This window comes from Ischnura elegans, chromosome X (genome assembly GCF_921293095.1).
Source record: "Ischnura elegans chromosome X, ioIscEleg1.1, whole genome shotgun sequence".
Lineage (NCBI taxonomy): Eukaryota > Metazoa > Arthropoda > Insecta > Odonata > Coenagrionidae > Ischnura > Ischnura elegans.
Genome location: NC_060259.1, coordinates 102285983 through 102301018, shown reverse-complemented (window position 1 = coordinate 102301018; position 15036 = coordinate 102285983). Strand labels below are relative to the sequence as shown.

The 15036-nt window shown below is 35.9% G+C and overlaps 1 protein-coding gene across 4 annotated transcripts in view; it reads left to right on the top strand.

Moving 5' to 3' along the window:
• LOC124171922 (cAMP-dependent protein kinase catalytic subunit 1) overlaps window positions 1-15036 on the top strand; it is a 349628-nt gene that overhangs the window by 300802 nt on the left and 33790 nt on the right. For all 4 annotated transcript variants that reach the window (XM_046551347.1, XM_046551349.1, XM_046551346.1 and 1 more), the window contains 3 exons: window positions 5400-5461; window positions 8058-8186; window positions 9918-10016. In XM_046551347.1, the coding sequence (XP_046407303.1) occupies window positions 5400-5461; window positions 8058-8186; window positions 9918-10016 (290 nt within the window). The remainder of the gene's footprint in view (window positions 1-5399; window positions 5462-8057; window positions 8187-9917; window positions 10017-15036) is intronic.

Below are 15036 nucleotides of genomic sequence, written 5' to 3'. Positions count from 1 at the left end.
ATTATTGCGCCATTAATTGGGCTACACATCTAGTTCTCTCTTGTAAGAAAAATTAATTTAGTTTAGTAGGAAATTTCACGAGTCAAGCATAAGGGATTATTTATAAATTTTTGTTATAGGTCGTAATTGTGCTAGTGAAGTTCAATTTACTGTTGCGATGATCTAAAGAGAATTTCTGGGTCGTTTCGGCAAAATATACCTTAAGACCTAATTATTCGGTCTTCTGGGGGTTATTAATGTAGTTCACTTACCCTAAGTTTATCAGCTTCTCTGACGGATGAATTTTAGAAGGAATATGTGTACGTTTTGTCGGAGTATATAATTGGAAGAATATAGGGGAACGACATAGTTGTTCATTTGCTCTACTTGGAAGTCCAATTTTTTTTTCATTTTTATGAGAGGCAGGTCTTTATTCTCAATTTATCGTTTTCATGGCCCTAATTCCTTCTAAATCTATTTTCATGACATTTCTTCTTGCTTTTCATGACATTGATTAGAAATATTCAATGATTAATCACTCATCTTTCCTGATATTACATCTCTAAGGAATCTAATTTTGATGAGTGACACAAATTATTATCATTGACATGTAGGGTTTCCTTTGTTGAGCGAGGCTTTTGGGGACAGCACAACATTTCTGGGGACTGTCCTCAGCTTGTGAAATACCACGTCATTGATAAATTTATCACCTGTGATATTTGTCATTGATCTCTTTCAGTTTCACAGTGTACCCTTATCATGTGGAAGCACTTACAGTATGAGAATATGAGTGGAGTAATTTTAGTGTGCTTGCTGTTCTTAAAGAAGCAAGTTACTTTGAAATGAGAGTGCATCTTATTTGCAGTCTGGGGATTTATTAATGGGTTCTTGTAATACATTTTTGCCAAAATTATGCTTGAATTTAGATTTCCAAGTGCGCGATAAATGAGCATAACAAGAGACTCGGGGAGGGAGGGTCTCTTCTGTGACCTCTTCATGCTGCTGCCTTTACATTTCTCACCTCTCAGTTGTAGGATTGTTTTGCTTGTTCACTCGGCTCTGCTCATTAATTTTGAATTGCATGCCCATTTTATTTTTTTGCATCTGTCATGATTCTGGTATAGTGTATGTTTTTGCTGTGATCCCTGTTAATGCCAGTGTGCCAGCAGAGTTGTATTACCTTTTAATTATCATATATCGAGGAGGGCACAATTTATGCATGATATGTTGTTTTTTTTTACGAAATTTAGAAGTACAGTTCAACTTCTCAAATTGCAACATTCGAGAGAATGACCTTGATGATACATTTACCTTGGTAACTCCTTACATGAATTACACTTTGTAAAACCAATAGGATTTTTATGAATCTGTTATGATTTTTTGTGTAGAAATTAAAACTTGGTATTTATACTTGGACCTTCAACTAAGAGAAGGTGAAGTATTGGAACCTATGTCAATTCCATCCATGTGGGGCATACTAAATGCTAAGTTTCTTTAATCTTTTTTGAAGAAAATATCTCAATGTAGATTACCAGATGTAATGGTAAAAGGTGTACCCATCTACTATTTGCACGTAAATGCTTTTTTGAAGCAAATTGAAAGTTCTAATTGGCTATGGAGTATTTCCACATTTTCCTCCAAACCTTAGTTTTCTTAAATTATTCTATTTAAAATTTTGATGAGGGCATGAAATGAAATTTGATACATAGAATTTTATAGGTATTACTTATTGTAGTGGATCGTTTATTGGCTATTTAAAAAATATTCTCTTCTCTTAGTACTTCCTCTTATTTGAGAATGGCATCTATGGTATTAGATCTTTCTTTAAGCTTAATCTAGTCATCTTATATTTTACTGTGTAATGGTTTTTCAAACTCAAAAGCTAGTGGTTCTATCAGGCTCCTAACTGAAGTAGCATTGAGGTCTGTGCATATTCAAATTCTCCTCTATTTTTTGTTGAGTAGGATTGCCTTAATTCAGAATAGCAGCAACTTTTTTTGTGTTGAAATTTATTTTTTTCCCTATACTTTTGACCTTATCTGACCTCCAAATTCTATTTATGAATTAGCTGGCCTTAGGAAACTATCTTTATGAAGGACAAACCTCTTCATTACCTGATGGCCTCTATGCAAATGACATGTCCACTTGGGGAAATTTACCCTCTGTACTCTGAATTGTTTGAGAAATTTTGTACAGCAGTTTAGGGAGATGTACAATGCTGTAAAAGCTGTATTTTTGGGAATACAACTTCAAAGTTCAACCCTGCTGTCATTTTATGACCAACTTATTAGAATTAATTGTTCAAAAGTGGTGAAGTTATTAATTTGAATCTACAGGTGTAGAAATGAAATCAATATGCCTGGTCGCTCTTTGTATGATCAAGATTAAATGATTTTTGTGTAGAACAATTGCTGGAATGAGTGTGAGTAAAATTTTGATCTTGTGAATTACTTTCATTTAAATGGATTGAGACTTACAGAGATATATTTTGATTTATATAATTAGGTTTTTCATTGAGGATGAGGAATATAGCCTGAGAAATCATTTGTCACCATACTAACTGTACAACTGTGATGTTCTCTCTGGTGGCATAGGCGGATCTAGGGGGGCATGAGGGCATGTGCCTCCCCCCCCCCCCCCAGACACATAAAAATATGTAAGATTTTTTATGCGGTCCCATTATCATTGCGTTCGTTTTGTATTACGGGGTATCCTTGTGCCCCCCCCCCCCCCAGAATGAAATCCTGGATCCGCCCCTGTCTGATGGCACACTTGATACATTTAGTACTCCTGGTGGGTAACGTTATTTGGGAAATAATTTGAAGTGAAGAATTTTTGAGTGCTGGGAAATAGAATGCATAACAAACTTAAGTCTATTCTCACAAAATACATGTTAACCTAGGATCAATCAATATTTTTCTATTCATATAATAGTAAAAATGACAATTGCACTTTTTTACAGTTATTTGATTTTTCCGTATGCATTTTGGCTCAAAAATCCATCATTTGTTGCTAGGCTACATAATACAGGAGAGCATCACATTTTTGCTGGAGAGGTGTAAAGGGGACAAGGAAAAAACGGGGGTAGGAGGAGGAAAGCAGTCATAGCTGTAAAAGAATGAAATGAGGTAAAGTAGGGAAATGGGTCGGCTAAGGGGCATGTATAAGAAGGAGTGAGGAGAAAGAGAAGCAGGCATATCATTAGAAAGTGGGAGGAAGGAGGTGGTGGGGCGAAAAGTGTCTGAAAGGGTGGTGGGGATGGAGAGGGCAGGGGTTGGGGAGGGAGGTAATGGTCTGCACATGGCTAGGGGTGGAGGAAGTGTGTGTTTGGGCAGGGAAAAACTAACCCATAGAGGATGGAGTTGGCTAGAGAGAGATTGGGGTAGGAATTTGACCATTTGTTTTCGGGAAGGGGATCTTGAGCAGAGGAGAGTGTGTTGCTAAATTTTTTCATTCATGAGCATATCCAGGTATATTTTCACAATTTCAAATTGTTCAATAATGTCTGGCCTTGTGCCATTATTTTCAAGGTGGACAATGTCTCGATGGAATTTGCGATTATGTGAAGTGACAAGTGTTCGGCTAGAAGTAATGTTTCATCAAAATTTTTCCAATTCCTTTTGTGTTCTCCAACTTTGGTACTGAAGCTTCTACAGTTCTGGCTTATGCTACTCATGTTATAAGAATCATATTTTGGTTTATATGTACCAGATTGACGGAGGAGTTGATTTTATCTTCGTTACGGCGCAGAATTTTTCCAATAGTACCAGGGTGGTAAAGTGGAGCGTTGAGTTTATCTTTGCTGAACTAATGAGCTAGCTTATTGGAAAAATGTCTCTCAAACAATTATCGGTATTATTTTTATATATTTTTTTTAATAGGGATAAGGGAACATAGCTGTAAAATAGGTTTTGTTTCTAGTTTTCTCAGTAGGATTTCGTTCCAGAGTTTAAGCTATAGCTGTTGAAACTGCAAGGAACCTATTGGTGGAAAGTTCACCTTTGAAATTGGTTACATTTAATGGTAAATTAACAAGCCTATATGATATTGAAAGTTAGACAGATAGTTTTAAGGAGGTCGGGTGGCATTAGTAACAAGGAATAATTGTTTCAGTATGGCGGGGTTTTCTGTGCATGCCAAATTTGTGTTTTTCACCAGCAGAGATGTTTTCAAGGCAAAGTAACTTGGTTATCGGTAACGATTACATTTTGGGTATTTTTTACCTGTTACCGTTGCAGTTTTAAAAATGTTACTACTTTATGCCAATGCTAAGAACTTTTTTTAAAAGGTTTTACAACTAGTGACTGTAACGGAGCCCATTATCTTTTTTTGGTACCCTACAGAAGTGTGGTCACTTGCCATAGATATGGAAAGATCGAGGAAGTTTGAGTAACAATTTATTGGGTTCCATTTCTAGTGTTAATGTAATTTTGGGATGTTAAGCATTTAAAAGAATAATAGAGTATTCTTCATTGTCTGACACTTCCGGTCCAGTAGCAGATGATGTTGTCAGCGTTCTAATGTCAGTAGAATATGTTTGGTTGGATGGAGTATTCAAAATCTAATAATTGGCTTGCTAAACTGTCCATAAGTATTTGTTAATCCTGTGGAAAGGCAATCTATATGGTTTTTTCTGCTTTTAGGAGATTTCTGTCACTTAGAAAAAAAAATTAGTTTAATGAGCAAATATGAGGGGTCAAAGGTGCAACATGTGTGAGAAGTGGTGAAAGTATTTGTGCAGCGAAGGAATGAGCTTCTATAAACTATTGATTCTTGGGCATTCTTTCAGTTGTAGGCCATATTTATTGCAACTGCCATTGGATTTCAACTAATTATAGCTAAGCCACAGCATGGTGGTCATTAATGGCGGCACAATCTTGAATTATTCTTTCTCATGCGGATCGTAGAAAGTGGACTCATCCCTTTCTTGCAATGCATACTTAAGTGTTTATACTATACGCTGGTATTCATTTTGGTAATAATAAACCTTGGGTTACAAATCGTGTACACGTCTTTCTTGCATGAGGCAGTAGACCATAAGTAACATGATGAGTTATGTAATTAAGTAAATAAATAAATTTGTTCTCTTAACTACAATATTGGATTTGAGAATTAATTCTGTATTCAGCATCATGAAGTGTTCCCTTTAATGATTAATGATACTATTTATCCCATATAAGTGTGCAACTGTCAGCAGCTAATTCTGTTTTTGCTTGCTCTTTAATTTTGCTATAAATGGTGAAATCATTTTTACAATGCAATTGATGGATCTTTACAATCAATTAATAATGGTAAAAGTACAAAATAATGAAATTTTGGGAGCGAAATTCACACCATGCTTCATGATGGCTAAGTTTATGCTGTTTATGTTAAAGGCTATTATACATGTGTGTAATTTAGTTTTTTTTTTTATTTTGCAGTTAAGGAATTCCTTGAGAAAGCGAAGGAGGAATTTGAAGAAAAATGGAAAAAGAATCCTACAGTGAGTATCCCTCAGCTCTGTACCTGCCGACTTTATGAATAATGTGCATCATTTGGTTGAGAGCTTTGTCTTAATTACTTCCTGAAGTAGTAGTTACTTTTTTATACAGTAATTTAATTTTAATTGTATTCGCTCCACCGAATGATGTGCATCTGGCTAACTCAATTTTTGAAAATGTTGAATGTTTTAATTAAAGCTTAATGGAAGTAAATGGCAGCTCTATTCATTTCATTATAAACTTAATACTTAGTATCGGTACTTAAAGTCATCAACAATGGCTCATAGGTGGTAGCTCTTTTACTTTTGGCTTGCATGCCTTTGCATTTGTTGTTCACATAATGTACGGGATTTTCTTAGTGATGTTGTATGATGTCGAAAGAAGCTCTTGGTGCAGTCAAGTTGCAGGGGTGATGATTTCTTGCCTTTTTGTTCTTTCTGCTGTCATACTCTGGCGAGTGACCTTCATATGCCCTTTCAGGCGAGAGCAGCCCAAGAGTGAAATATTTATTTGTTCAGTGATTTTGAGGTTAGTTCAGGGTTCAGGAATAGCCAAGAATTCAAAAGCAGTTCTGACTACTGGTATTTTGGGGAACTAAATTTTTATGCGGTGACAAGTTTTATCTTTGAAATGCCAGTGCCAGAGACAGGACAAATATTTGAATATCTCGAATACTGGGCCACTAATTATTTGTCACTTAAGTATTGTTCTAATGATTCTTCTTTTCTTAATTATTTTCTGGAAGCAGAAACAGACAGGAAAAATGGTCATTTCTCAAATTCAAGTATACCATGCCTTGTATTTTCAAGTAAGTTACTTATAACCCATTAGCTGCTAGCCAGCCAATTGAGGTGCTGTTGCTGAGGTTCATAGTAGTCAAACTGGACGAGATACTGGTTTTTTACTGAATGTGAAACTGAAGCGTTTTAACTCTCTGAGTGGTACATAAGCGTTGCCACCCGAATCAGTGGAACCATGTGAAAGTCAAGGATTGGCATCTGGACTGGAAACAGGACTAGGGAGAGAGATTGCGGATTCAGATTCATCAAAATCTTCAACCTACAATTCTACTTCTTGCTTTGGCTGCAAACATAGATAAGAATCACTTTTCTCAGGTTTTTAAAGATTTGAATTCTTTTTTGCCATCATTATTCTAGAATTCAAATATTGAACACTCTTCATTTTTCCTATTCTTTTGAGGTGTTGCTGTTAGTATTTGCCCAACTTTAATCTCAACTTTTATTTTGGTGTTTCCTTCTTCAAGTTCTCATTAGCCAATGAGCTATCTAAAGTTTAGAGGGCACACATTTTGTGGAAAAACTCAATTTTACTAAAATTCTGTGATTAGCGGTGAATTGGTGTAATTTTTAAACTTTGGAAACAGTTTTAATTCAATATCTATGCCATAAATTTTATGTGCTGGCTTATGTCACTGTGGTAAGTTTTGTTTAATAACGTTGATTAATAGATGTAGGATCTTTCATGTTTGCATTTATTGGATGCCTTATTCTTAAGTACACATTGGTATGCATTAATAATGTATACGCATGCACTATTTATAATGAAGCTTAGTTTGGATCAGGGGTTGTAAGAACACCAACTACCGTATTTCTCCGAATATAGTCCCCCTCTGAATATAGTCCCCCTCTTAATTTTGAGGCTTCAGTTTTGGGAAAAGTTAAAAAAAAAATGCGTTTGAATATTGTCCCCCCCTTTACTTTTACCTTGGGCATTTTTGAAAAAAAGGGAGGACTATATTCAGACATATAGGGTATTATATATCCTACTACTATGTCGTTAAAAGTGTGTTAAGTTTAGATGTACAGTTGCATAGGTAATAGTTGATACACTGTGCGATATATGCTGACCATATTCTTAGAACCTATGTTGAGGAAAACATTCATGTGTGTTATGCATTTCCGATATGGAATAGGATTAGAACTATGTGTTTCATTTTTATGGGCTTATTTTTTTTTCCATAGTATAACTCAACCCTTTCACTATCCGTGACGGCAATATCCATTTTTTCACTATTTGAAAACTTAAGCTTGATTTTGGAAATTTTCAATTTTGAGGAAAAGTATATTTTGCAAAGCCATTTCACAAAATAAAATCCTGATTATTAGATTTATTCTTAGGGCCATACTGCTGTTTAAATAAAAATTTTTAAATTAAAATAATCATATATTTTTTACATTTACAACAAGGGTTATCCATTGAATTACACCTGGATCTGATGTATCGGCATGTAGAGATTTAAGGGTTGTGCAGTAAAATTCCAATAATCCCATCACTTCATTCATTTGAAGGGTAAAGCCATACTGGGTAATGATAGAGACTACATCAACCTTTCACCTATCAGTGTGACCCTGGTTTGAATGTCATGCTTTCTCTGCATCTTTGGTGCTCATTCGATGCAAATAGTCCCTGTAACTGTGGTGTGTGGAAAAATGGGATAGAGGGAATAGAGGCAGGCACTAGCAACGTTACTAGATAGAGAAGTGATCTTTGGATTATAAAAAAATAGTTTATCTAACAATGGGTTATTGAGGTTTTGTTGTTTTATGTCGTTAATGAAATGTGGTCTTTTTGTTACAGAATACTGCCAGTCTTGATGACTTCGAAAGGATCAAGACTCTGGGTACGGGTTCATTTGGAAGGGTTATGCTGGTGCAACATAAGCAAACCAAAGAATATTATGCTATGAAAATATTAGATAAACAGAAAGTAAGTGAATATTCTGCAAATTAGATATGCTTGTAAATGAGTAATGGCTAGAAGCACAAGATTTAGTTCTTATTTTTCTTTTAAAATTATTATATTTAAAGATTAATGGTAAGCTTATACATAGTACTTTTAAAATACAGTTACCATTCATCAAATGACCAAATATACAATCTTACAATATTTGACTTCTCATTTAATTGAATTAATTAAATATTAGAGGATATTTAATTTGCGATATAATATTTCAGCAGTGCAAAAAAAGTTTTTGTTGTAAAATTCCAAGTTGTGTTATTTTTTTCTTCTTGTTATGACATTATCTTTGAGATAATATTTTTACTCAATTCTTTACGTGGAGTAAAATATGTGTTAACTGCATTGAATTGAATTTTTATTCGAGACATTTCGAGACATTCGAGAGGGCAGTAGGTATTCTTTCATTCTTGGCATGCTCGTGGCATGCAGCACTTGGAATTCCATCTGAAGTGCACTAATTTTCATTCTTTTTCCTCCTCATTTGTATGATATAAGTTCAGGCTTTAACCAGTGAAAAATAATCTGACATACTTTGCCACTGGGAAAACTGAACCGTTCCACCAACAGTGCTTATGAAAGGATCAGGACATGTTGACCTAAATTTCATATTTCGCAGCTATGAAATTATTGCTGAAAATGAGAGATGTATAATATGTTACATAATTAGGATGTGAACTTCACCGTATGTTTAAAGAAATGAAGTAGTTATGGTACATCATTTTGTGAAATTAATTGTTAACTTCATGGTTTAGTCTTAAAATTGCTGTAATTTTGAAATGCCATTGTTTTAGCTACCAAAATTATATTGTGAATTTATAGGCGAAGCCATTTATAATCACCATGTATCAGTTACCTTTTTTATGTTTTAAATATTCTGTGTTCATTCTCGAGGGCAGTATTCTTTCATTCTTGGCATGCTCGTGGCATGCAGCACTTGGAATTCCATCTGTAGTTGATATTTTCCTTATTTTAGAACAGGCTGTCTGACAAAAAATATTGCGTAAATATGACAGCCCTTCAAATTGGGTATAGAGGTTGGAAAAGTAACGGAATGTAGTGTTGACATTTTAGTGGCCTCCTTGCTAATGGACTGAAATATTTCATAATTTGGGCTGGTACATTTATCATCTAAGCCTACTTCACTTGCATTTCTCTATCTTACCAATTTGTTCTCCTGTACCAAAGTTAAATTTTCAGTCATAATATGCCTATTTATTTAAATAATTGTTATTTTTGTTAGATTTTTTCAGCCTCTAAAAATTCTGAAGTATTCAGATGGCAGGAATGTAATTTTTTATATGTTAATTCTCTTTACTGGTAGCTTTTTCCCTAATAAATTATTTTGAAGGCCCCACCTGTCGGCCACAAATATAAGGCTGAAAGGTAAGGTTGAACAGGTTCCAGTTTTTTGTTTGTTGTGGTCCTAGCATTCGTTTCGATCCCATTTCTTGTTATTAATCAAGTTTTTCATTTGAAAAGTGGTCTTCACGTGGTGATGCCTTTCTGAGTTCCATTGTGTACTTGAACGGCCTTCAAATCAGGCATGCTACCTTAATAATTTATTTCATTGTCATACTGAAGTTATTCTCATTACTATTATAGATGCTTGATGAGACTAAATTATTTTTTCTAAATTTTTAAGGACTTGGTGATATAATGATGTCTATACTCACCCAATCTATTGCTCTCAATATCCAGGTGGTGAAATTAAAACAGGTGGAACACACATTAAATGAAAAAAGAATTCTTCAAGCAATCAGCTTTCCATTTCTAGTTAGCTTGAAGTTTCACTTTAAGGTAAGCAATAATTCTAACATAAAATGCTTCTCATGTAATTTTTAGTTTGTGAGAGCATGCCTACACTAAGTTCATTATCTATCAGTATTAGAACTAGAAAAGGTTCTTTTCTCCTTCCCAGTAAATGTCGAGGGCTTTAAAATACGTAATGTGTTCACAATCTGCATTTTCCCTATTCCTTATTTATGTGTGATATATCATGCAAAATCACCTCTTTCATTTCATGGTATATGTATGTATATGTAAATTAATTATTTATTTATTAATTAATTATTAATGTAAACTAATTATTCTAATGTAGACATTCTTAGATCTTAAATTACTTTTACAAAGTATTATTGTGATGAACATCAATATAACTGTCAGAGTTACATAATCATTCTGTTTTTTAATAATGTTTGTTACAAAGTGCTGATTTTTTTGTCTGGTCGGCTTTGTAATAACATTTATAAGCTCAAGAAGCCTGTTTTCATTAAAAGTTATCCCTTTTTTTTGCTAATGTGAAGTCCATTGTAATCTATTTCCAGAAATTTTTGTTACTACTGTGCCATTCTTTATTAATTGTTTCAAATTTAGTAAATTTTTTTAGTTCTGGTATACCCTAACTTTTCTTTATTTACCCTTTCATGCTTGTGTCAGTTACTACTGATGCAGATTTTCCTTACAATAAATGTTTACTATAGTGGACAAGATTTTTTCAAAGCTAAATTATGAATGTTGGTAAACAAGTGTGTGTACGTTGTGTGGTAGTGACAATGTTTTTACGACAAAATACTTAACACATAAACGAGCTGTGGCATCTAAATTTGATATGCTGGACAGGGCCACTCAGGGGATGCTGAGGGATAGATGTCTCTGATCATCCCAAAGGGCTCCCAAAAATGTTTTCAGTTAATTGAAAAGATTAATTTCCCTCGCACTCCCAAATATCTCTGGGTGGTCCTGGGGTGTAATGCGAAAACAGTGCAAGTACCCGCAAAATAGTTCTTTGCGGAATATTATTATATGATTCCCACCTTATGATTCCCACCTTATGATTCTTTACTCACAGAAATATTGAAAATATTGAAATATTCCATTAAAACTCTGGAATATGGCACATAATTCATAAGTTATTTTAATACATACGTTTAGGGAATTCAATATTTTCTTCACCCATGACTCGTTGACTTAAATGTGGACTCATATAAATTTCTCATTGGCCAATTCAATGCTTCTTCAATCAACTGTAATTTCAATTATTTATTAATCAGTCAACATATGCAAGTAGATATTAATTACACTGGTTTACAAAAAAACAAAAATTTTCTGGCGCAAGAGGTTTATTAACCAATCTTTATAGGGTTTTTCACGCTGATTTCAAATATGTAAATAGTTTTTCTCCATCACCCTCAGTTTTCGTGTGATTCACCGAAACGTCCCGAAAATCCCGAAAAATTTGGTTTCATGCACCAATATACACTTAAAAGGACATAACTTCCACCCTAGTTATCGTAGAGCAATGAAACAAAAACTAGTGGACTTGTCATACTATACGCGTGAATTGAGACTGCATTTCGTTCCATTATACATCGTCAGGGGTGGTACCCGGGGACCACAATGTCAAAAAATGCAATTTTGGTAAACACGATTTTTGGAACAAGAGGTTCATTTGCTGATCCTAATAGGGTTCTCCGCCCTGATTTCAAATATGTAATTAGTTTTTCTCCATCACCCTCAGTTTTAGAAAAGCTTGCATATTTATTGAAATATGCAAGCATGTAAGAAAGTATCATCTTACCTTAAAATGTTGTGGAGATGGATTTCCTTCTGTATTTCGCATCTTTCTCATCTCTCTTCAGTGTCCAACAGTAATCAGCAACCATTCTTGCATTCCACTTTCCCTGATACCTCTTCTCCATAACACTTATATCTTGGTGTAACCGCTCACCGTGCTCGTCACTGGCGGCACCACGGTTGTCAGGAAAAAAGTCCAGATGCGAGTCCAAAAAATGAATTTTCAGCGACATGTTGCACCCTATGTCTTTGTACGATTGCAACATTTCTTCCATAATGTATCGGAAGTTCTCTGCTTTATTATTCCCCAGAAAATTCCGTATCACACTTTTTAGTGCCCCCCAAGCTGTTATTTCCACTGGGTGTAACCCATCCTCGAACATTTTGTCACCCATCAAAATTCTCATCTGGAGTCCCACGAAAATTCCCTCTTTGATTTTGGCGTCACTTACTCGAGGAAATAGTGCCTTCAAATGGCGAACTGCATCTGAATTTCTGTCCATAGCCCTCACAAAGTTCTTCACCAGCCCTAACTTTATGTGCAGAGAAGGAAGAATAATTGCATCTGAGGAGACTAATGGAGGATGCGCAATATTTTTCTGTCCAGGAATTGGTGATTGCCGCTGTGGCCATTCCTTTCTGAGGTAATGTTGTGTCTTTTCTCTGCTATACCATTCACATAGGAAGCAGCAAAATTTGGTGTTGCCTCCCTGGAGACCAGTTAACAAGGCAACAACCTTTGACTCGCAACACACCATCCATTTGTATATATCATATTGAATTGTGTCCAAAAGAAATTTCATGTTTTCATACGTTTCTTTCACGTGAGTAGCATAAGCTACAGGCACAGAGGGAAATTTGTACCCGTTGTGCAACAGCACTCAGCCTTCAAACTCGTTTTTGACGAGTCGATGAATAGTCTCCATTCACTCGTTTTATGTTCATGGCCAAGTTCATCCATCACATTCTCAATGTTGTTGCAGTAAATCAGACCATTTGCTTCAGAATAGAAATTTTGGAACTCTCTTTGACGATTGCGATAGATACACACCTTTGTGTCATGATGCAATAAGTTCCAGCCACTTAGTCTTGAACCTAACAGTTCGGACTGTTGTATCGACAAGGAAAAATCACGAATAAGATCGTTTAAATCACCCTGAGTTAGGAAATGAGGTTCACTGGAAGATAAACTTGCCGTAAACGTAGGATCATGCAGATGTACCTCTTCAACATGGGTGCCTTCCTCATGTTCAAAGTGCACTGGTGGTTGTGGTGGATGAGCTGGCACGGGTAAGTCCTCGCTGTGAGCAACTGGCCTCATTGCAGACGGCAAATCTGGGTACTTCACTGTATGCTTGGATTTTGCAGTAATTCCACTTATCTTTGTTACACAGAAGTAACAGTCTGATGAGTGGTTTCGTGGTTCACGCGGAACCATGGGTACAGCAAAGTTCATGTGACGCTGCGATCCCTTTTCCCACTCTGCGAGACGCTTCGCGCATGTCGAACAACATATATGTGGTGCCTAGTCCTTGTCTTGCTCCCCCACTTTACAACCGAAGAATAATTCATAGCAATGTTTCACCAAAGGGGTCAAAGAACGACGTTGCGACTTGAATGTCAACTCCCCACAAATTTAACAGGAGTTGTTGGGGTGGTTAACGCACTTCCTGGGCATCTTGTCTCACACGTAAAACACAGGCACAGCACCGCACACTGAAGAAGGAGAAAACAACTTCACTTCGTACCGGTTATTCAAGTCCTCTGTCACCTTACCCTTGCTACTGAAATGTCGGTGATTCTGACGAGCGAGTGTGGTCAACAATGACTGACAACGCTACTACAGTAGGAATGTGTGCGATTATAAAGCACGCGCTCCGATCCACTACTCACGACACAACCCTGATTAATAATATATGAGCGATAAAATTGACAATACTAAAAAAATAAATATATATATCACTGGGCGTCCAGAAAGTTCGCTTTTTCAGGAACAAAATTGCATTTTTTGACGTTGTGGTCCCCGGGTACCAACCCTGACGATGTATAATGGAACGAAATGCAGTCTCAATTCACGCGTATAGTATGACAAGTGCACTGGTCTTTGTTTCATTGCTCTACGATAACTAGGGTGGAAGTAATGTCCTTTTAAGTGTATATTGGTGCATAAAACCAAATTTTTCGGGATTTTCGGGACGTTTCGGCGAATCACACGAAAACTGAGGGTGATGGAGAAAAACTATTTACATATTTGAAATCAGCGCAAAAAACCCTATTAGAATCGGTTAATGAACCTTTTGCGCCAAAAATCGTGTTTACCAGTGTTATTGGTAGGAAATATACAAAAAGATATTAACTTGATATTATTTCATGAAAAAAATGCAGATATTATGCTGATGTCTCTTAAGTAAAGCAAAAGCAAGCTGCTGGAAACTGACTAATTTAACACCCATGGATAATATGCAACAATGATATGAAAAAGCATACGCATCTGATGGACCCTAAAGCCAACAAAACTTACTGGTATAACTTAATTGATTTATTATTTTCAATAATGACTGCAAAACATAAAAAAGAGTGCAGTACTTTCCAAATGAAATAAACAAAAAGCATAGCATTTGCTTTTCACAATGTCATCGCTAACAGCGGATTACCTGTCTTTAGAAGCATCATTGCAAGAAACACCCCATGCTGCAAGGGTTTTTTCGGAGTTGGTTGTAAAAGTGTTCCGTTTCGTGTGCGTTATTACACGTAGGGAATACTTCTTAAGATATTCCGCCAGGATAGGAGTCCTTTCTTCCACCAGAGTTCCCACTCAACCGTGAAAACCTTAAAACCGTGAAAAAGCAGTGAATTTCGTCTACCGTGAAAAAACTTGGAAAAAGCCGTGAATTTCGCCATGAAACCTTACAAATATCTCAATCTTGATAATAATACTACGATTGACTGATCAAATTCGATATGTTAATCATGTTTCATGGTCAGGCAGGCGTCGTATAATTTTCCCGCATCCATCGTTTGACGGAAATGAGACGAAGTGTTTACAATGTGTTGTTAGTGGCTAATAACGACAGACACCCCCAGGAGATTGAATTACTATAGGGAGAAGCTGAGTACCGTGGGATAGTTACATTAGCGCATTTCCCAAGATCCGCTATCCCCCTCCACTCAGAACTCGCCTTGCCCCCTCTGAAGCTTTCCTCTTCTCCGAAATAAAAAAGTGCTAAATCTACCTCACCAACCT